Here is a 24,126-nt window from a genome sequence, read left to right as displayed (position 1 = left end):
ATTAAGAAAAGCAAGCTTAGAAAAGTGAAAATGTTGATGTGAACATGGCTAAATTCAGACATTTTGATCATGAGACCTAATCTCTTCCTTATTTTGTACAGGAAAAGGAAAACAGAAACAGATAATATTTCTCTTAAGAAATAAAAAGGATAGAATGATGAGATAGCAAGCAAATGTAGGGAAGCTCAATTTTTTGCAGAAAAAGCAAACCAAACTAAGGAGTGTTGGAGAAAGGAAGTTGGGGAGTCACCTTTGACCACAGCTGGCAATTCAAGGGTAAAGCAATATATAAAGTACATGTATAATATGAAGTTTAAGATAATCACAAATATATAGTATTAATTCCAGAGTCTAAACCTTTAAAAATAGTAATAAATATCTAGTGAATTAAGATGTATAAGTTTAAAAGCTTACTTGGGAGTGGGGAGGGGAAGTTCAGTAATCCACATACATTTTTAAAAAAATCCAAGTGTCATATTTTAGGCATAAATTGTTAAGATGTTCTTACTTTGTCTCACCCACTTATCTTATCAAGTGATTTGTACCTGTATAAATACTATGAAATCCTTAATTACTCAAGCATGCACTTAGCAGTACCTTAATCTTATAAAAATAACATTGTGGAGAAAATTCAAATTATTCTATCAATAATAACCAGGCCATAAGCATTCACTCTTATCTGAAAAAGAGTATTAGAACTCATTATCAGCAAATAATTGCTGAGTATTCACAATTTCAAGAGTTACAATGAAAGACACTAAAAGATTTTTTTACTAACATTTAAAAATATGACCATTTTAAATTTATACCAATGTAGGTTGTAGGAAATCTATTTTAAGACACAATAAATAGCAATATTTGAAGGCTTTGCCCTAAACTGCTCTGCCTATGTTGCTTTCACATGATGCAAGCAAAACAAGTTTTTAAAATGCCACTAAATAGGAACTACTTAGAATTTATTTCTTTTGTGTTCAAAATTCATTAGTAGCTTTACAAAAAAAAAAAAAAAAAAAAAAAAAAAAGAGAGAGAGAGAGAAAGAGAGAGAAAGGGAAGAAGAAAAAAAATTTTTAAATAAAAGATTCAATTCCCTTTGGAACAATCCAGGGTTTGATATGAATGGCCACACTGTCATGCTGCATAGAACCAATAAATAATTTTATAATTTTCACCAACTAGCTACCATTTTCAGTAGCTGTGTCCATCAGCTGTTTCACAGAATTATAATGTTCTCCTAATCCATAGGCATGTCTCATATATCTGGAGGAGGAAAAAAGAGATTGCAATTAATAAATTTTGATTTAAGTAAAAATAGATATCAATCGTTTCCAATGTGGAAATCAAGAACTAAGTAACTGTTCATTATATCATTTAATGCACAAGTAATTCAGTTTAAAAAACTGCTTAACAATCAACCAACTCCAGAAGTGTCTAACATAAAAAGCAGGATATAGTTTACTACTTCAGTCCATTGGTTAGGTAAATTTACATACAAATATAAGTGGTGGGCAGGTGAAGAATAAGAACAATTTTTAAATGCCAAAAAAACCTGGACTTTTCCTTAAAATCTGAGACAAAAACAATTCCCTTTTTCAGTGACAGATGTAACTTACTCTGGCTCCTAACATCATATCCATATTACTTATTTAAAAAAACCCTACTATATCACTAAAATATGTACACAAGTACATGTAAGGTAATGAACTCTGAATAATTCATCTAGTAACATACTATACCATTTTAAAACATGTCCTAAAGCATTGCACTCTGTAGAAATGGCATTATTCCTGAATAACATAAGAATAAATCAATGGAAAATGTCATCAGCATCCAAAGAGAGAATTATAGAGACTGAATACAGATCAAAGCATATTAATTTCACTTTTTTTGGTTTGTTTTTTTCTTTGTTTTTTTCCCTTTTGTCCGATTTTTACTTCATAACATGACTGATATGGAAATGTTTAAAATGATTGTATAACAGATTGCTTGTTATCTTGAGGAGAAGGGATATAAGGGAGAAAAAAAAATTTGGAACTCAAAATCTAAAAAAAATTAATGCTTAAAATTATCTTTTTACATGTAAGTGGAAAAAGAATACTTTTGAGGAAAAAAGAATAAATCATCAAGTATTCAAACAATTATGCAGGATACACACTTTGGTACAGTCCGAGTTCTATAATCATCTTCCAACACAAGTCATGTCAAATACTGCTCAATTTAAATGATTTTTAATCTATAAACAATAAAATATTCTACATTCTAAGTACTTTCTATTACTAAACATAAGCTAAACTGGGTAAAAATATCTGGATACTTACACAAGTGTTAAAGGCTTGTTTGAATACTCTTCGCCAACTACAATCGGAGGAGAATCTGCTTGTATTACTTCTATTGGTGTTTGTAAAATGTGAGACAGAGCCCTTAGCTTCAATAAAGAAAATATGTATTAATAAGAAAAATTGAAATTCTGAGCTTATTCATTATCACACACCATTTTCAGGGAGAAAAAGAAAAGAAATTAGAATTTAACAAATGGTGAAAACCAACTATAAGCAAGATATTTTTGCTAAGCATTTCTAATATTAAAATGCATCAAGCTTAATATCTACTCTCAAGAATCAAAAAAAGTAATAACCCATTTTAGTAACTTAATATAAAACAAATCAGGGCTTAAAGATTATAGATAGCTGTGAACAATCCTCAAAATATGAAAGATTATTTCTAATTTCCCTTGTCCACATAATGAAATCTATTTCCCTCTAAAACAGGTTATTCAATTGGATATATATTCTGAGGCATGGCCTATTTGTGAGCTCTTGCCAAAACTCTAAGTGCACTTAACAGATAAGGAAAAATTTATTCCTCACTAGACCATGTTTAAGCCCACACTTACTTTTTTGTTATAAGGCCCTTTTTTGGAAGGATGGGAGGGCTGAGGATAGGGAATGACAAAGACAGCTTGTGATAAAATGATTCCTTTGTTATTCCAGGTGAAGAGTGTTTTTGCTAAGATCATATGTTTAAAGTATTAGAACAGAGCTCCTTAAACTTTTTCCAATCACAATCCCTTTTCACCTGAGAAATCTTTACATGAGCCTGGATATACAAATATATAAAACAGGATACAAATCATCCATTTAGTGAAAATCATAATTTTGCAACCACCACATCAGTTATGAGACCCCATATGAGGTCATGAACCACAGCTTAAAAGACTAGGTACTAGAACCCTATCGAATGACAGCCTTCAAGAATCTGAAGGGACCTCAACAGACATAGTCCAGCTCATATACAAAAGGAAGTCCATCTGTAACAATTCAACAAATGGCCAGTGAACTTCTGCTTGTACTATAAAACTGTAAAAGAGCATTCCACTAAAGTACTACACCTCACTGTGTGGAAGACAATTCAAATGGATTCTAGTAATGAAATTTCAAACTTTTAATAGAGAAAACCCAAGTGAAAGGCTCCAGGCGTTTAAAACAGTCTAGATTTCAGACCAATGTGGGATGGCCCTGGATCAAGCTGGTATCTAGAAGTAAAAAAGTCACATCAACAGCAAGGATTCTTAACCTTTTTTGTGTCACAGATCAAATAAAACCTTTCTCAAAATAATTTTCAAAGGCATAAGGTATGGAGAATTACACAAGAAACTAATTATATTGAAATAGTTATCAAATATATACATATAAGTATATATATATATATATATATTTAAATCCAGACTCTCTTCCTGTCAAGACTAGTCAGAATTTATGTTTCAGAACACTTAAAATGAATTATTGGGAAGATTATATTTTCTTTTGCTAAACTTAAGAAAAGTTAGCAAGGGTTAAACCTAAGGAGTTCCCTACATTTAAAAACTCTGCTTTTAGATAAATAACAAATAAATAACAAGATAATGTTTAGTTTTATTTTACTTTTTGCAATTTCTAAAAGCCCTAATGAGATTTCTCTTTAAAGGAAGGATGAGTGTGGTCCAGATCTAAATTCAGGAGTTACCTGAAAGAATCAGACCTGGCCAAGGACCCAGGTTACTATTGATCCCAGAAAAATTACAATCAACCTCAGGGATAAAGGTTTGGCAATTCCAGAAACAACTTTTTTTTTGACCTCCTAATGATATAACTTTATAAGACATATATATATTAAAATGTCCTTTTTTAAAAGGTAAAGAGAAAAATAAATCTTTTCTATATTGCTAAGATGTAGAACACCATTAGAAAAGTTACAACAAAACTCCAAATTTGGAAACCTGAATTTTGTTTCTATAAATTTTTAAAAATCAAAATTACCTAAGTATGGTTAATTACATAATATTACATAAGTAATAAAATTAAAATTAAAAATAAAATTACATAAGTAAGTTAGGTTATCATGTTAAAAAAAAAGGAATTATGAAAAATACAAATTAATCAATCAGCAAGCATTTATTATTTGAGGCAGCTAGTGTTAGTTGGACTTAGGAGTCAAAAAGATCAGTATTCAACTTCTGCTTCAGGAGCTTACAACTGTGTGCCTCTGCCAAGTCCCTTAATTTCTCTTAGCCTCAGTTTCTTCAGCTATAAAATGGGAATAGCACTACTCTCAGGGTTGTTATGATAATCAAATGAAATATAGGTAAAGAAAATCTTAAAGTGCTATATAAATGTTAGCTATCATTTTTAAATGTTTGTTATAGGTTCTTAAACAACTCCTGTCTATCTACTTACCACTCAGCTAGCAAACTTATCTTAGTGTGCAGATCTGACTATATTACCCTTCCTATTCAATAAATTTAACACTCTTTAACACTTTCAAGATCAAATGGCTCAAGATCACTTCAAGATAAAATGGCTCTTGAAGTCTTTCATAACCTGGCTACTACTTACCTTTCTAGTCTTCTACTTACTCCATGTACTTTGAATAACTTCCCTTCATATCTAGTGACATTAGCCTCCTGGCTATTCCTTGTACAAGATATTCCATCTCTAGATATCATGCATTTTTACTATCTGTGCCTCATATCTGGATCTCTTTCCCTCCTTAAATCTTCATTTCCTACCTTCCTTTAAATCTCAGCTAAAGTCTTTCCATCTGCAAGAAGCTCTTCACGGCCCTCTTTTAAAATTAATATCTTTTATTTTTTCCATTTAACCCATATATCTTCTACATAGTTCTATTCTCCACCACCACCATTAAACTGTAAATTCCTTGAAAGTAGGTGCTGTTTTTGCCTTTATATCTCCAGTGCTTACCTGAGGCAATTGGAGGTAAGTGACTTGCCCAGGGTCACATAGCTAGGAAGTGTTAAGTATCTTGAGATCAAATTTGATCAGGTCCTCCTGACTTCAGGGCTGGTGTGTGTGCGTGCGCAAACACACACACACACACACACACACACACACACATACATACACACACACACACACACACACACACATACACACACCCTCTCTTCCTCCCTCCCACAAAAACAGGCCAGAGTTTACATTCTAATGGAAGAGAGAAGTAAAGATATATTGCCACAAACAAGACATAGACATGAAGTAGTCTTAGAGGAAAAGCACTTGGAAACCAGGGAGGACCAGGAAGGGATTCCTATAGGTGGCACTTGATCTGAATAATAAAACAAGATAGGGATTCTAAAATAAGATAGGCGATTGGGAGTAAAACATCCCAGATGTGGGAAGTAGCCAATGCAAGTTAAGGAAATAGGAGATAAAGCAGCAAAGAGCTGAACCAAAGAAATCACAGAAGAGAGTATTTGTTTAAAAGTTGGAAAAATAAGAAGGGATTATGTTGTGAATAGTTTTAAATGCTAAAGAAAGGAATTTATTTGATCCTAAAATTAACTAGGAATCACTGGAGTTTTGTTATTTAGTCATTTTTCAGTCATATACTCTTTTTTTAGAATATTCTCAGCAGAGATCCTGGAGTGGCCTGTCACTTCCTGCTCCAGCTCATTTCACAGATGAGTAATTGAGGTAAACAGGGTGAAGTGACTTGCCCTGATTCATCCAACTAAGAAAGTTTCTGGAGTCATATTTGAACTCTTTTTTCTGACTCCAAGTCAGGCACTACAAGAATAGTAGCTTCTGTGACACTAACCTGAACAGGAGTTTGTTATATTGGGTAACATTTACTCATAAATAATATTTTATCTTCAAATCTTAGAAGGTGACCCAATACAATTATTTTTACAAATTAGGAAACTGAAGTCAGAAGTAAAATGACTTTTATTATAACTAAAAACTACCAACAAGCTAACCACTACATAAGATGCTTAAACTTATAAACTGTCCTTAAAAACTTATAAACTGTCCTATAAACTTATAAAATGTCCTTACTAATGTGTCTTTTAAATGCCATCTCTAACAAGGGATCCTCCCTTACTGTAATGAAAAAGACTAAATTTGGAGTTAAGACTGCTTAGGTTCAAATGTCAAGTTTGCTGACTATTAAGTAATTTTTACTTAATTTTAAAAAATAAATTAAAACCTAGAGAGGTCAAGTATTCAAGTATAAAAAAGGAGGATGGACAAGATTAATTCTAAAGTCCTTTGGAGCTTTATTATTAACTAATTTATATATAATAAAAATTATTATTAACTATTCAACTTTAAATGTCTAATTTTCAAATATATTCTTTTTTTTTTTTTTAATAGCCTTTTATTTACAGGATATATGCATGGGTAACTTTACAGCATTTCAAATATATTCTTAAGGGCTATTTCAATTAATCTAAATGTACTCTTGCAGCATTCACTGTCTTCAAAAATCTCTGCAGAATTTAGAAGAATTAAATTTCTAGTAATATTAGTATTCTATAAAGAGGGATGAAGAAGTCTAGTAAACTAATGAATTCAGCTCCCTCTGGTGGCTCACAAGAACTAAACAACCACTAAGTACACATCTTCAAACAGGTTTTCTTTATTCTCCCCCCAAAATAGGAAGAAATATGGAAGATAAATATGCATGTTCAAATGCCATTTAAGGTTATCAATCATTTGGTCATACTTTTATGTGAAATTAGCATTAAAATAAATAATTATAGGTAAATTTCCGTTAACAACTCACCCCAAGAGACTTGACCAAATTCCCTTGTTCTACTTCAGTTATGCTATATCAAAGATGTAAGTGAGCTATTGCAGCTGGGGCTTTGAAATCCTTTTGAAACAATTTTTGTTGAAGTGAAATTTGACGTGTAACTTCCCTTAAAAAATATGTTTCCACTACTTTGTGTAATGGAGGTGTGACTTTTCCCAATACTTATTACAATCAACTGAGCCAACAGAGTAGATATTCCTATAATTAAATGAACTCTATACTTTTGTTATTCAAAGATACAAAATATATCGTCAAGACTAGACAACTGGAAAAACTTAAAGTAGATACAATGCTATCCTAGCCAGCAAAGAAATCTTCCATTATGTTATTATAATGGAAACTTTATTTAATCTTTCCCCAAGGTACATAATTTAATCAAAGGCATAAAAATACCAGCCTTTCCCTATTAGGATGATACAGTAATGAATGATCACTTATTTCATGAAAAGTGAATCTTTAAAGAGGAACTGAGAGAGTTCGAACAGCATGCCTAAAAACAAATGATAGGATTTTTAAATCATTTAACAGATCTACTATATACAATCGCTATGAATAATCAGACTTACCTCAAGCTGACCTCCCCAAGCAGCTGTGTTTACAATATCATCACAGTACTTTCCAAACTCTTCTGCAAAAGGAATAAAACAGTTCAGAGCATATATAACTTTGAAATATTCATAAATATTAAAAGATTCAATCCAATTCAAAAGTACATTTATTAAAAGTTTATGTACAAGGTACTATGTCAGGCACTGCAGATACAAAAAGGGAAACCAAGACACATGACAAAAACCCTGCTCTCAAAGATCTTACAATCTAATAAGGGGCAAGACACATAGTCAAATAACCACACCAGATGGAAAGTAAACAAATGCAAGAGAGCCAAACAAAGTACTATGAAAATATGATAAGGAAGAAAGCTCAATTTCACCTGAGGTGAGGATGCCAGGGAAGACTTCCTAGAGGAAGTGATACCTTGAAAAAGTGAAGCTTTAACAGATGGAGGGAAGTTAAGGAAGCATGAAAAGGAAGCTTATTAAAGGCAATGAAAAGTAGCAGTAATATTAGGTGGCAGGACAACAGAATACAAGATCATTTATTTGGAGCTAGAAGGAAACTCAAATGTCAACTGTTCCAATCTTTCCATTTCATAGATGAGGGGAAAAAAAGGCCCAAGAAGGCAAAGGGACTTGCCCACATGACCAGAGAAGTATGGTCACAAACACACATGTGACAAGTAGGAAGAAGCAGAGATACCATATGAAGGCAAAAGTATGCAAAAAGTTGTATCAGATAAAGATGCAGAAGTAGACTGGAACCCAGAATATAAGGGAATAAATAAAAGGACTATGAACCTGTACTTTATTTGACAGATAATAAGGAGCCATTAAAAGTTTATGAGTAAAATACAAACAAAATTAGAGCAGTGTAGTAAAGGAAGATGCTTTGGGAAATTGTGTGAAGTTCAACTGGAGATTAGGAATTATTCTAGGAATTAATGGAATTAGGAAGACCAGTCTGGTAGCACATAACTTAATGAGAAGCACAAATAATGCAAGGAGAACTCAATTTGGAGCTGTTTGAATTACAGAGTTGCCAATTATTACTAGCTGAAGGAAAGTCATTTTTACTTCTCTAGGTTTCAACTTTTCTGATTATACAATCAAGGGACTAGAAAGAATTACTGAAGGTCCCTTCTAGTTCTAAATCCTATAATCCTATTAGAAAGGATGAGAACCTGAAATAATGAAGGATGGAAGACAAGAGATAGTTTCTTTAGAGTAAGAATTATTTCATTTGCTTTATCCCTATCACCTAAACATGTAGACTTTTAACAAAAGCTGACTGGTTGAAGAGAAATCCCTCAGATAGAAAAGATAGATTACTGATGATATGCAGGGTGAAGAGGTAAATGAAGCTTTTGGGGTACAGTTTGGGTTTTATTTTGTTTTTGAAAGGGGAAAATGAGGGTTAATGAGTTACATTTCTGACATATTCAATCTTAGTGTCACTTAGGTGAAAATACCCAGTTGGCAACTGAAAAATAGAGCAAGTTTTTTGGAAAGTGACTGGTCTGGAACGATAGATATGGATCAGAGACATGTTATATGAAGCCATTAAAATGGATAATATCACAAAAATGAAAAGTACAAAGAGAAGGAATGAAAGAACTGAATTGTGAGGCATAACCATATTTAAAAGTATAAATGAAGACATAAAAAGACAAGGAGGCAGTAAACAGAAAGAGGTCATAGAAGAAGAAAACTGTGAATCTAGTTTCAGGGAAGCTAAGAGACACTGTTATCAAGAAAGTAGAAGTGAGCCAAAGTATCAAACGTAACAGAAAGAGGTAAAAGATTTAGGAGGGAAATTTGGGAGGGGATAGAAGGAAGGGAGCACTGCATTAAACAATAAGGAAGTCATTATCTCAGAGAGAGAGGGACTTCTATGGAAACAAAATTCAGATGGTCAAGATGCGAGAACTCATCTTGCAAATCTTGCCCTTTTACTATTAAGGGGCTTCAACAGACTTCTCAAAACGTGAGATATAAGCTAAGTCTTGAAATAAACAAGAACATCAAGAATGCCACTGTAGCTAGATTATTGAATACACAGAAGGGAATAAATAAAGAATGGAATGATAAGAATGGGTCAGAAGAAAACAAAGAAAACCTAGACAAGAGAGCATTCTAAAAAAGGATGACTGAGAATTTCAAAGGCTATGGAGGTTCAGAAGGGTTTGTTTGCATTGATTAAAGGCCTTAAAGATTTGTCAATTAAGACATCACTGGTAACTTTGGAGAGCAATTTTAATAGAAAAATGAGCCAGATCACAGAAAATTTAGTAGAAAAGCTAGAATAAATGTAAGAGAGAGAGAGATCCACTGTTCTTAACAGTGGGCAAATCAGTTGAGGATAGATATGGAAATAAGGGAGAAACATCAAGCCACCAGAGATGGTTTATAAAGAACTTTATAGTTTAGAAGGGCAATGTGATAGTGTTTTCAAAGCCTAAACCTCCACTTATTTCCCCTTTAATTTCCTAGGTGAACTCATAGTAGTTGAGCTGTGGAAGGACAGCTTCCTCAGATGGGCCATTCACAATTACTAATGAAATCACCCAAGTTCTATTAAACAGTCCACCAAAGCATATTAAGTACACATCTCTCCCACTGCTCAAGTTCTAAGACAAACTGAATCTTATGTGCTTTCTTTCTTCAGATTTGGTCACCAGAGACTTTACCTCTACCATAGACTTTTCTTAGACATTGTTCATTCTCTAGTTGACTTCTACAGAAATAATCAGTGTGCATTCATTCCTTCCTGTAATGTTTTTTCTATGAGTCCTATAGCTCCATCTCAGAAAGCAAATATAATAAAAACCTGTAAATATGTGGTTTGTTAATATGTAAATCCAGGTGCATTACAAGTCAATTTGTAAAATCATATTATAGAATCAATGCCAGATATAGTAGACAAATAGGTACAGCTAACCCATCTAGAGCCCTTCACCAGAAACAGTATCCTCCTCATGCCCTGCCTTCTCTCACCTTTGTACCTCTTTGCTATAGCAGTGACAGTTCCACCCACAGAAAAGTTCCTTGGTACATTGTGAAATAATCATAGAATCACAAGAATTTAAGATACTATCAAATCCAGCTTTGAAGGATAATCTATACAATGACCAACAATTAAAATGCTCTTCTTGGCGTTGTCAGTGAGCAAGATATGATTTCTTTTATATTTGTCTCAGCACCTGATATAGTGCTTATCTATTCATTTCACATCACAGTGCTCATCACATCAGTATCTAACACTGTGGACTACTTTCTTGATAACAGTTTATTAGCTTCCACAAAACAAGAAACTAATAATTTCCTCCTATCTCTGACCTCTCTTCTGTTAACTTTACTACCTCCTCCTTTTCTGTCTTGTTTTAAATCCTTAAGCATGGTTCCCTCCACTACTAATGCCTTCTGAGATTACCCTACATTTACCTTACGAATTTATGTATAAATGTGTAGCTTCAATGTTGCCCCTCTATTAGAATGTAAGCTTCTTGAGGACAGTAACTATATTTTAAGTTTCTTTTTATCTCCGGAATTAATGCAGCCCTTAATACATGACATTAATTTAATAAATACTTGTTGATTGACTAACCTCACATTTAATGAAACCTGGCTTTTCCCTGAAGACTCCTCAAGTCTAATATCAGATGCTTCTTTTACTACTTCCTGAAGTTAGCATACTTCTTTCTTTAACAGTGCCATTTTCAGGCCTCTTCTCTGCTATCCCTAAGTATTCTCATGTCACAAAAATATAGTACCTAAAAAAAAGAAAGAATTACTGATCTCATCCTTACAAATGGTCATTTCTGGAAATGCCAATAAAACTTTTGCCAATAAAACTTCCCTTTAAAAAAGAAAGCAAAAGGAAAAATATACAATATAGGGACTATATTTGACAATGTGTATAACATGCTATCCTTAATAGTCTTTTACCTCTCTGCCATGAAGACATGTTTCACTATCTGACATCATTTTTATTAGTTTTTCAGACTACATCCCTTTCGTTTACACTGTTTGGTCATTTTGGTGGTAACTGCTGGTAATATTTCCATCTTACTCTTTTGATATTCAATTCTTTTTCTCTCCTGACCCCATCGCACACTTCTCCATGATGCTGCACAATCTTATCCACCTGTACCCTGGGCACCCAGTGATGCAGTGGAGAAAGTGCCTGGTCCAAAGTAAGGAAGAGTTTTCTTCCAAAGTTCAAATCTGGACTCAGATAATTTCTAGCTGTGTGATCCTGGGAAAGTCATTTAATTTCCCTCAGTTTCCTCATCTGTAAATGAACTGGAGAAGGAAATGGCAAACCGTGCTTGAGATATCCCAAATAGGGTCATAAAGAGTTAGATACAACTAAAAATGAATGCTGTCATCCTCAGAGAATTTTAAATTCACACAGATGACCTTTACAGTACCCGGTGTTCACAGATCTTTGAAAACCTCAACTTCTATGATTTTTTTCATTTTAGAATCTAATCTTCACTTAAAAGTGATCTCCAAAATTTTCAACTCTGAAATTTTCCTTTCTTAACACAATTTCTTATTCTTCCTTAATCCTTCCATTCTTATTTTAACTCTTATTCTGACCATCTTTCTTATTTTTTTTCTTTCCTCTATCAACCAATCCTGTTCTACCATAACTTTCTTCACTATTTAGTCTTACTCTTTTGGTCAATTTCTTTAGTCCTATCATTCAGCTTTTAATTGCTTGTCCTTAATTCAGCATAGTATTACAATAAGTTTGTTTTTTCAACTTCTGCATTGGATCCACTCCACTTGAAACCTTCGTGACCTGTTTTCAAAGGAAATGCTATCTAGCTCTACCTCCTCCATCTGACAGAAATTCCAAAAAATCAACTTATATACAACTGTACTAAATATTGCCTTATTACAGTGAACCTAATGTTCTAATCTTTTAAGATGGTTTTGTATCCTTGTTATTTAATGTATTAACTATCCCTTATAGCTATGTCATATATGCAAATATGAAAATACCATTTGTGAAGACATCAATAAAAATGTTCAATACTTTAGCACATACTTACTTCCAACAAGATCATAAACCACTGCTAACTAAATACACTTCCATTCAATACCATTCAATCTGTCCAGATTCCACCCAACTATGATCACCTAGCCCAAAGCTTTGCATTATAGAAATTTTATTAAATAATGTGCTAAAATCTAGGTAGTCAACTAGCCATTTCTTAAGGTCTCCAACAGGTCAAACATTATGCTAAACACTGGGAAAGTTCCTGTTCTCATGCAGCTTACATTCTAATGACTATTTATGGCTCGTCTTGATAAAGCCATTCTGACTCTTTGTGATGGCCACTTCCATTTTCAGATATTCACTTCCCATTTCTTTTAAGGAATCAAAGTAAAGTTCACTAGCTACATCTTACAAACAGGTCTTTTTCAAAATCAAGATATTGCCTTTTTTCAGTTCTGTAGTAACTCTTATTCTCCACAATCAATGGCTGGTAATTACATCTACCAGGTCTTTTAATATCTGAGTATGTAACTTATTTAGAGCAGGTAACATGAATCCATTTAAGGCAGTAAGGTACTTTCTTAATATTTCATCTATTTTGAGCACCTATTCACTAATGATCAATTTTGTTTTGTTCTTTTTTGTCCAAAGATCAGTATTCATAGCAAGAAAAAAATCATTAGCTAGTTAAGTAGCTCCATCTTCTGTCTTCTATTATCACTACATCTACCCCCAAGCAGCAATCCTAAACTCTCAACTCACTTCTTTTCCCCTAATATATAGCTAAAGAAATCTCCTTTGTTAACTTTAGCTCTCCTCAGATGCACATTCTAAATTTTAGAATGACTGATGCTATTCTCACAAGTTGTGTGTGACATTTACTTATTTTTCATTACCTGTTCTTGTTCATTTCATATTACTTCCTTTCACAGGTTCCCTGCAAACTACAAGCTATTTTCTGAAATCAATGTCACCTCCCATAGCCATGTGTACACAAATGCTGTGCCTCTATGTCCATAATGCCTTACTCCTGCCCTTTAAGAGTACTAGTAACTGCTCTGTGACGACTCAATCTGCCAATTAAGCACAAGTTTGTGTTATTCACAGAAATATAATTTTTGGTATTGTATTTTGAAATTTGGGGTTTCAATTTTTTCTAATTTTTTTTTTCAAGAGAAAAAAGTGACAATTTACTTTTGGGCCTATGCAGTTTTCATTTATCATTTCTTGAAATTTAGCTCTGAAAAAACAGGTTTTAAAAAAATGTCCACTGTGCTTCAAATGGAGCTACTTGAAGAACCTTTAAACCTACCTTTCATTGAATGGCCAAAAATAGCCTCCAACCTAAGCAGCGGTAACTCATTGTTTAGGTTTTGGTGACTTAGCAATTGTTTTCTTTTTCAGCCAGAAACTCTAGAGTCTCCCAAACAGATATTTTTGTGATGGTAAATTAGGTCACCTTTTGTCTCAATTCTTACCTAACTCCTCAGACAAACAGAGACCTTAAATTAAGACCTTAATTTATAAAAGGCCAAGGTTACCCACTACATCTTGAACCAGGTACATACAGTTATCTTGACTTCTGAATCGCCACTGAACTTGGTGACTCTGGAAAAGACAGAGGCTAAAGACTTTGTGAAGTATTAAATCCAGTTCAAGTCTTGTGATGTTGCTGGCTGATTCTGATAAAGGACGGACAAACAGCAAACATCACCTTTCACAACATGTCTCATCATTCCAAACTCTGGCTCAAGTATCGAATCTTCCAGTCTTAATTCTGAATTCTTAGCATTCTCGAATCTTCCAGTCTTAATTCTGAATTCTTAGCATTCTATCTTCAAGCCCTATTTCGGAATCTCCCTTGTCACTTTTATACCTCCTACTTTATATTAATCTGTTCTTGCTTTATGTGGTCCTCTCTCTCTCTTGGTTTCTAAATACCTTTCTCCAGGACTATAACATCCTCTTCATACTTCTCCCACCCACCAGTCTCTTATCTTCCTCTCAATGCTTACATCATTACCAAAATAAATTTCCTCAAGAATACTTAAAAACCAGCGAGTCCTTAGTGGCTGAAAGAAAATATCATATTAAGCTATTCACAATATAGTTCCCCATAATATTTCTATTCTTATTTAATAGTATTTTCCTCTGTGCACTTTCTATTCAAATTAGCTTGCTAACTGTTCTCTATGTACAAGAGACCATCTCCTCTCATAGCTCTGGAACAGAGGCCTCCCCATATCTGCTTTTGGATAAATCCTCTTCAGCTCCACCTTTTGGAATCCACAGCTGCCTTCCAAGAACAGCCCAATTAGGGCCACCTTCAATAAAGGCTTTTTCTCATCCCCACAAGCACTCTACACTTTTTTAAAATTGTGTTTAGTCATTTTTCAGTCGTGTTCGACTAGTCATGACCCCATTTGTAATGTTTCTGAATGGTTTGCTATTACCTTCTCCAATTCATTTTATAGATGAGGAAACAGAGGCAAACAGAGTTGACACACAGCTAGTTAAGTGTCTGAAGCCATACTTGAACTCAGTAAGATAAGTCTTACCAACTTCAAGACTGTGTCATCCAGCTGCCCCTATTTAAAAATTACTTTGTATAATTTTGGGTATACTTTGTTTCACTTACCTATATATTATTTTTCTCAAGTCAAATCTAAGAAGGAACTGTTTTTCTTTGTATCTCCAAAACTTAATAAGTGTCTTGAACAAAGTAGGTTTTTAATGTTTGTTGAACTGAATAGTTTTGAGGGTGGTATTCTCCATTAATATAACAGCGAATGACTAATATATTAGGAATGTGGTAAGAAACAAAAACCCTTGGAAATTCTGATCTTATACCTTTAATTCTTGATTTTTTTCCAAGAAAATGGATACAAATGGCAGTGCAAAAAAAAAAAAAAAATGTAAAGCACTGATGCTGAATGTTGATTCACTATAGATTTATTTTGCCGTTTTCTCTTTTGTTTAGACTAAAATTACATCTGTATTTCTTTTCAAAGAAAAAGTCATTTGGAGGAAGGAGATTTAGGATTTGCCTTTTTCCTGCTTCAAAAATTGAAGCCATCAGTATGGGTTCCTTCAGCAACTTTTAAGAAGAGACTGTATTCTTGTGTTTTAGATCTTCACTGGCTCAGACACACAAATCCTGACAAATAGGTGGTAATCCATGTTAAGTCTTTCAGACAATGATTCTGTTCCTATTTCATCCCCACACAAAATGATGAATGCACTTTATCTTAACCACCAACCACTTGAAAAAATTATTTTGACAGCACAATACTTACTAACATCTATAATTACATACTATACATAAAAAGTAAATCTAGACATTTACAGCATTTAGATTATAATTATATATACATATAATTATAATTAGCGATAAATCTGAGGAAAAATGTAAAATAAATATATAAACTTTTCATACAATACTTAGTTTGAAGAGAAAGCATACTAGAGAATGCAAGTGATACTAAAATGTTTACCTGAAGTATATATATCTCCTGTATTAGGATTCGTTAAGAATGGCAGGAAGTCTTCTACATGGTTTTGCATATATTCAGCTGTTTGACTTCTTAAGGTAGCTACAGTCAGGGGGCAATCTTGTTCCTTCAGCTGGTCTTCAATAGCTCGGTACATACAATGGCCATCTGATGGAATCTGTTTAATCTCTAAATGTCTAGCTGCCAAAATGCGTGCAAGTTTCTGATTTTCTAGATGTCTGGCTCCAGATAAGTTTTCAATTTCAGCTTCTGCTATCCTTTCTTCTCTTTCCTTCTCCAATGCAGCTTTTTTTTCCTAAAGCATATAAGAACCAACTCTCAATTAGAGCCTGATTATATATATAAAGAGGACTGTATAAGCCTTTCATGATTAGCCATAACATTACAAAAAATGTGAACCTCTCAAGTTACAGAATTTTGTGGTTTGAAAGTAACTTTTACAGATTATCTAGTCAAACTCGAATTCTTTAAAAAAAAAAAAAAAATTATGGTAAGCCTGTCAGTGAATACTGCTTTTCATTTACATATTTCTAAGTACTAATAGTCTCATGATCCATTCCCAACCTACAAGGAGTGCAGTATTGTCAGACTAATGCCTTAGGGTAATCTATGCCTCCTGACTCTGTTTCACATCACAAGACCATAATATGCTAAGATCTTCACAAGGTGCAAGACATTCCTTTTGCCTATTGATATATCCAATCAAAGAAGCATTTATATCTTATTACATATTTAATACTCAAAACTTTGAAGATACATATAGTCTGGCATGCCCAAAATTTTTCAAAGTATGTGAAATAACATCTAATTCTACAAATGTAACCATGTTAGCTCTTCTAATAAGAGGTTTTAAAATTTGGAGGAGTGAGATAAGGAATAATAATACCTCTCAATCAAAATAGCCACCTGAAGAAAAACAGAGTATGATAGCATACCATAAAAATCAACAGCAGAATTTTCCTACAGTAACTGGTCTCTTTTGAAATGAAAAAGTTGTAAGAAGGAAACAAATTCTCCTAAGCACCGAATTAAACATTCATAGGAAACTAATGAGACTTTGAAGTTAAAAGACCTACATTAGAATTTCAGCTCTATCGATATAAAACTTCTTTACCATTTTGTCTCATTGTCCTCATATGTGAAACAGAGAAAATAATATCAACATCTCAAAAAAAGGGGGGATAGAAGCTCCAATAAAATATATGAGAAAGTACACTGAAAACTTTAAAATCAGAATATAAACATAAGATATTATTAATATATTTGCCAAAAGTTCAACTCTCCTTCTTCAATTTTGAAGATGCTACTGAATGCTACTGAAAGAAATCTCCTCTCATACAATTTCTCACAGGAATAAAATTTTAAGCCTTCATTTAGCTATTTCTGATGTTCTCAACAATATGTGACTTTTAATAATGTTGTTCATGAAGACTTCTCTACACTGAACATAGTATAAAAAGCAAGACTGGCATAAATCTAAATACCAGATCATTAATTATAAATCCTACTACTTTTCCAGTTATCTTGCTGTAATCAAAATATATCATGCTCATTCATACTTCCAGCTTTTTTTTTTCCTGCTATTTTATCTTCTGAGTATTCTCTAATGTAAAAACTCAAGTGTATTCCCATAATGCTCTCATATCTGAGTTCCTAGAGCACTTGAATTTGCACCTTACAATGTCCCATTTGTATACTGCCTTGAAACATTCCCTACTTACTTCCTTGTGTAATATTTTCTTAATTATCATAGAGAGAAAATGTTTGAATCTGCAACTTTTAAGTTCTTTAAGGACAGTAACAATATTTCTTCATTGAATACAGTAGGAATGAATACTTAATTTTGATTCATACCCGCCTCTTCTGTGCTTTTGATATCCGAGGCTGTTGATTCTCAATATCCAAACTTGCAATGTTAACAACAACAGAGTCTATCTAATGAAAAAACAAAAATATTCACAGGTTACAGAAATTTATTATTAAATAATATTTTAACAAATTGTTTTTAAGCACTCTTTTTAAAAAGAGAAGCTAGTTAATCACAATTTCAGTTTAAGAAAAAGCACCAAACGTTATGATGGTGTAGTTTTATTTTTACATCTCATCTTCACAGCAGCTTATTTATGGCTCCCAGAGAGATGAATACCCATTTGTTGATCTAAAAATGATAATACTGACAGTCAGGCACAGTTCATCCATTTTTATAATCTATATCAAATTGAAAAAAAGATTCACAAAGCTGGCACACACAACTATCATTGACAATCATATTTTATGACAACATATAACATGGGGCTGAGACTCCAAAAGGGATCACAGATCAAAAGGAAATACAGTTTCTTAAAGGGAACACAGCTTCAGTATAGGAAACAGTTTTCCTCCCCCCCCTTCAATATCTTACACCTTTCTTTGCTTGATAGCAAAGAATAAGGATTCTTAAAAACTCTTGCTTGCTATACAAGATGCATGAAACTAGAGAAAACTTTGATGAAATCATCTAAAATGCCATCATTTAATTGTTCTAAAGAAGGGGGTCTGTAAGCTATGGGCCAAATTCAGCCCATGACTGTAACTAAATTCAAATTCTGTAGCTAAGAATGGTTTTTCTATTTTTGAATTTTTTATAGACTATTTTTAAATAGTCTCATTACATTTTTTAAAAATAGCTATATTCTTAGCTTGTGAGCATTGGTTTGCTGATCCTGTTCCAAGAATATACTTGAGGTTAAGGTGATCTAGAAAAATTACATTTACTACCAAAGACTTTCATTGGACCTCATTTCCTTTTTAAAAGGCTTAAATTCCAATTTAATTGTAATTTGACTTATTTGTACCATTTGAATCTGTTATAATGTCTTCTAAAGAAAGACACATGGAATCTGGGAAAAGAAAAAAATATAAGTGTTTCTAAACATGCCCTCAAAACTTTCCCCATCTATTTTCCTCTACCTATAAAATGCGTAAGACATAAAGAGTCAGGAAAAGACAACAAGATAAACTTGCTAAGCAACTTGTTTTTTGTTTTGTTTTTTTTTAAAGCCAACATCACAAGTGACTTAGATAAAAGATGCAAATTAAAGGCTAGATATTTGTGCATGTCTTTTTCTTCCCTACCATACAGCAACTTCTATGAGGACAGGAAAAAGACTATGTCTTTGTATGTGTCACTATATCTGGCACAGTCCCTTCCACATAGCAAGAACTACATAAATTAAATGAATAAGAGACTATGGCCTAATAAAACTAAATCACGGTTTTTGTTATTATACTCCTTAATATTACGTATCTACTGATTTTTCTTGTGCAATGTGTTAAACGTAGAAATATGTTTACAAGAACTGCACATGTTTAATCTATACTGGATTACTTGCTGCCAGGGGGAGGGAGACAAAAGAGGAAGAAAAAAGGTTTTAAGGGTGAATGCTGAAAACTATCTTTGCATGTATTTTGAAAAATAAAAAGCTATTATGTAAAAAATAAATAAATTTTAAAATATATATATATATATCTATTAACACTTATGGCATTCTCTCTAAATCTAGGGATATTTAAAATAGAGTTTATACCCTTAATCTTACAATTTCATAAATGTAGAAAAATCAGAGACAAAGTTGTAAATATACGAGTTACTCAAGTGAGAAATATTTTCCAGCAGGAAAAAGAATAAAGGATGTTTCACGAAGAATAGAGCTAATAGACATTAAAAGGTCTGAAAGGATTTCAAAAGGAAGAGAGAAGTAAGAAGGCACATCCAGGAATGGCAGACAGCAGAAACAAAAAACATAAGTAGTCCAGCATAAATTCGGGGAACTATCAGTTGTTTTACTTTGGCTGGAATATAATATCAAAAGAGGGTGAGTAGTAAGAATGCTTAAAAAGTAGGATAGTAGTGAAGATCCTTTAGTAGCCCAATAAAGTGTTTACATATGATTCTTTAAGCAAGAAGAATGGCAATAAAATGTTTACATATAATTCCATAAGTGAAAACTACCAAGCGGGGACAGAGGAAATTGCCAAAATTCTGTATTAGGAAAACTATGATGGCAGAAGAGTACAGTATAGACTCCAGAGGGAAGAGAAAACAGAGGAGCAGTTGAAAGGAAAGGCCTACCCAGAAACACCAAGAATCAGGTTTATGTCACAGAATGAAACATCATAGCCAAAATTTACCAAAGTAATCTGATACTCTTTTAAAAATCAGATTAATATCAGATACTCAGGTATAGTTTCAGAAATATGCATTTTAACATCCATACCTGACTTACTGAAATTAACTGGAAAATCTGATAAGATCAGTACCCAGAAAATAAAGATTGGCAATACCCACTCCACTATTATGACACTTGGTATGTCATATCAAGACTACACACACCAAGACTCTCCTCATCCTGAGTTAAAACAGCACTTTTTAATCTCTTACTATTCTTTAACATTATAATGTAAATAAAGTTATTTGAATGTTTTATCTTCCCTACTAGATTACAAATTCCATGAAGGCAGGAATGATGCCTCATTCTTCAAATTCTATAATGGCAAGAATTATATCTTATTCTTTCTATCTCCCACAAGAAAGACCAAAGTGCCTTGCACAGAGTAGGTATTCACCTGTTGAATGAATAATTCATTATTGCTACAGTGGTATGGATAGGAAGACTGTTAAGAATGAAACAATAAAGACCATTTAAAAATGCATTTCTAAGTTATGTTGGGGGTTTTTCTTTAAACATTTTTGATAATAGGTTGTATTAGAAAAAGATGACAGAAAAGGCTGCTGACAACAGTAACAACATTTAAAACCCTTCTGTTGATCTATTTTTTATCTTCATCACTGTATCCATGTTAAAGAGCCAAATTTCTTAAAAATAGTCTTTTCTCTGCTTAAACTTCCACACCCCAAAGAAGAATGTAGGATGTCACTATAGAACTATACGTATTCAAACACATATTAGAGGTAACTTAGATGGTATAGTGGGATGGTGGGCCAGCCTTGGAGTCAGAAAGTCCTGCATCAGAACTTTTGTAAGTAGCACTATGATCTTGGACAAATCATTCACCTATCTCACAAGATTGTTATGAGCCTCACAATATAACATATATTAAAGTTTATCCCATTCTCCAATTGATAAATGTTCAAAGGATATGAACAGACAATTTTCAGATGATGAAATTGAAAGTATTACTACTCATATGAAAGAGTGCTCCAAATCACTATTGATCAGAGAAATGCAAATTAAGACAACTCTGAGATACCACTACACACTTGTCAGATTGACTAGAATGACAGGGAATGATAACGTGGAATGTTGAAGGCGATATGGGAAAACTGGGACACTGATGCATTGTTGGTAGAATTGTGAATACATCCAACCATTCTGGAGAGCAATTTGGAACTATGCTCAAAAAATTATCAAACTGTGCATACCCTTTGATCCAGCAGTGATCTGGGCTTATATCCCAAAGAGATACTAAAGGGAAAGGGACCTGTATGTGCATGAATGTTTGTGGCAGCCCTGTTTGTAGTGGCTAGAAGCTGGAAAATGAATGGATGCCCATCAATTGGAGAATGGTTGAGTAAACTGTGGTATATGAATGTTATGGAATATTATTGTTCTGTAAGAAACGACCAGCAGGATGAATACAGAGAGGATTGGCAAGACTTACATGAACTGATGCTAAGTGAAATGAGCAGAACCAGGAGATCATTATATACCTCAACAACGATACTGTATGAGGATGTAATCTGATGGCAGTGGATTTCCTCGACAAAGAGAAGATCTAACTTGGTTTCAATTGATCAAGGATGGACAGAAGCAGCTACACCCAAAGAAAGAACACTAGGAAATGAATGTAAACTGCTTGCATTTTTGTTCTTCCCAGGTTATTTATACCTTCTAAATCCAATTCTCCCTGAGCAAAAAGAGAACTGTTCGGTTCTGCACACATATATTGTATCCAAGATCTACTGTAACCTATTTAACATGTATAGGACTGCTTGCTATCTGGGGGAGGGGGTGGAGGGAGGGAGGGGAAAAATCAGAACAGAAGTGAGTGCAAGGGATAATGTTGTAAAAAATTACCCTGGCATGGGTTTTGTCAATAAAAAGTTATTAAAAAAAAAAGTTTATCATTAGATTCTAAGTTCTTCAAGGACAGGGACCATGTTGTTAGTGTCTAGAACAGTGCTTTACATATTTGCTGTTTTTGATAATGAAAATTGTAAACCATGTACTAGCCTCCTGGTGTTTTCAATATTCCTATGCCTTTTCTGCACCATTCATTCTACAAAGACATTAAATGACAAGATTAAAATACAGAGCTCCTAAAGAAAAGCCGTAAACAAAACCAGATGGGATATGCCGTCACACACCTTATTCTTTGCAAGTGAAGTCAGCTTCAAATGCTCCAGTTCTTCTTTGTGTCTCTGTTCCATTTCTCCTTCCAGTTTGGCAACATCCTCAATCAATTGCTTCCTCCTCTTTTTGTCATTCTTGGGAACGGCATTTTTCATACTTTGAATTTTGGCTGAAGAGATCCCAAGGATGGTTAATTAAGAGTCCCAGGAAGAGAAAAGTAAACAAGAAAATGAGATGGCTTGCACAAGCAAGAACACTCGGTGGATACTCGGGAGAGGTCTAGTGCCAGATCGGCCAATATCTAGCCGCAAAGCACTTTTATTTCTGTGAGCCTCAGTTCCTTTCAGTGTAAAATGATGGACGCAGGTCGACTGGAATATTTAGCCTTTTATCTTTCTTTCAAATATTATCTATTTCTAATATATTTCTTATATCTTATTTTTCTTCTGCAAACGTGACCGTTAGGTAGTATAAGGAGGGGAGAATAAACAAAGGTGTTTGGAGAGAAAAGGACAAAACATTCCTTAACCAGAGATCCAGAAGCAGTCTCAAGGTGGGCCGAAAAACCCACCGGACTAAAAGAAATGGAAGACACGTGGCAAAACCGCTTAGGACCAAGGACAAGCACTCGGATTCCCGACAGCTCCCGCGGGCACGGCAAATCATTCCCGGACTCGGGATTTTTTCCCCGGAGCCCCCCAATCCCACGGCTAAGGACAGGTCCTCAGGCTCCGGCTTTTATTCTGAGAGGGAAAGGCCCGGGCAGGGAAGAGGGAGCGGAAAGGGAAAATGCTCCGGGCAGCCTGGAACTTTCCTCAGAGATCCCGATGCCTCAGCGCCGCACCCCATCCTACCCCAGGACAGGAGGCGAGGAGGGAAGATAGGAGGCCTCCCCCGTTCCTTGCCCGGTCATGGCTGGCTTCCCTACTCACCCTGCAGCTCCTTCTTCTCCTTCCGATGTCGCTTCAACAACTGTTCTTGCTCTTCTTCCTCCTCCTCATCAGGGAGCTCCTCGGCATGGATCGCCTCCATGACGACGGCGAGGCGCGGCAGAGCCGGCACTTTCCCGTCTTTGCCCCTTCACCCCTCACCTCTGACCTCACGGCCCCATTGGACACGGCCGGGACGTAGCTCCGCCCCTAACCCGAGACAAAATCGTGTCTGTCGCAATGAATTGAGGAGATCCGGCAGCTGGTTACCTTGAAAGATGCAAAGTCGAGGCAGGAGGGGGCGCGAGGAGCGGTCTGGAGTCTTCATAGCGCGCACCGAAACGACCTGGAGTGTGCGTGCGCAGCCGCAGTGCTGAGGTGGTGTGTGGTTGGGGTGGGGCTAAAGCGCTGACCTCAGCGGGGGGCGGACCCCGCATGCGCGCGAGCCTGGACGAGGTGAGCGTTTTTAGCTGCGGGAGTGACGTGTTAGGGAACGGAGAGTGTCAGGTTACAAGTGTGCGAACTGAGTTGTCCAAAGACCCGGAGCTAGTAGCTGGAACCTCTGGTTTCAGGTGGACCTGACAATGGTTCCGCCTTCACTTTCCTCGCCAGCCTTCCTCCGAAAGGAAACAGTTAAACCCGTCGGATTTTTTTTAGTAATGTCGATAAAAAGACTTCCG

General features: G+C 34.6%; 1 protein-coding gene across 1 annotated transcript; it reads right to left on the bottom strand.

The window, feature by feature from the left end:
- Positions 1–1,004: 1,004 nt before the first annotated feature.
- OTUD6B (OTU deubiquitinase 6B) lies at positions 1,005–23,741 on the bottom strand. The gene is made up of 7 exons (XM_012550027.3): positions 23,450–23,741; positions 22,532–22,686; positions 18,019–18,099; positions 16,147–16,459; positions 7,654–7,715; positions 2,317–2,423; positions 1,005–1,258 (listed from the first exon to the last, which is right to left on the bottom strand). Exons 1-7 carry the CDS (start codon positions 23,547–23,549, stop codon positions 1,174–1,176), a joined length of 903 nt encoding a protein of 300 aa, XP_012405481.1. The 5' UTR covers positions 23,550–23,741; the 3' UTR covers positions 1,005–1,173.
- Positions 23,742–24,126: the final 385 nt, after the last annotated feature.

This window comes from Sarcophilus harrisii, chromosome 1, assembly GCF_902635505.1.
Source record: "Sarcophilus harrisii chromosome 1, mSarHar1.11, whole genome shotgun sequence".
Lineage (NCBI taxonomy): Eukaryota > Metazoa > Chordata > Mammalia > Dasyuromorphia > Dasyuridae > Sarcophilus > Sarcophilus harrisii.
The sequence above is the reverse complement of the archived record's forward strand: the minus strand, read 5'-3'. Positions and strand labels throughout refer to the sequence as shown.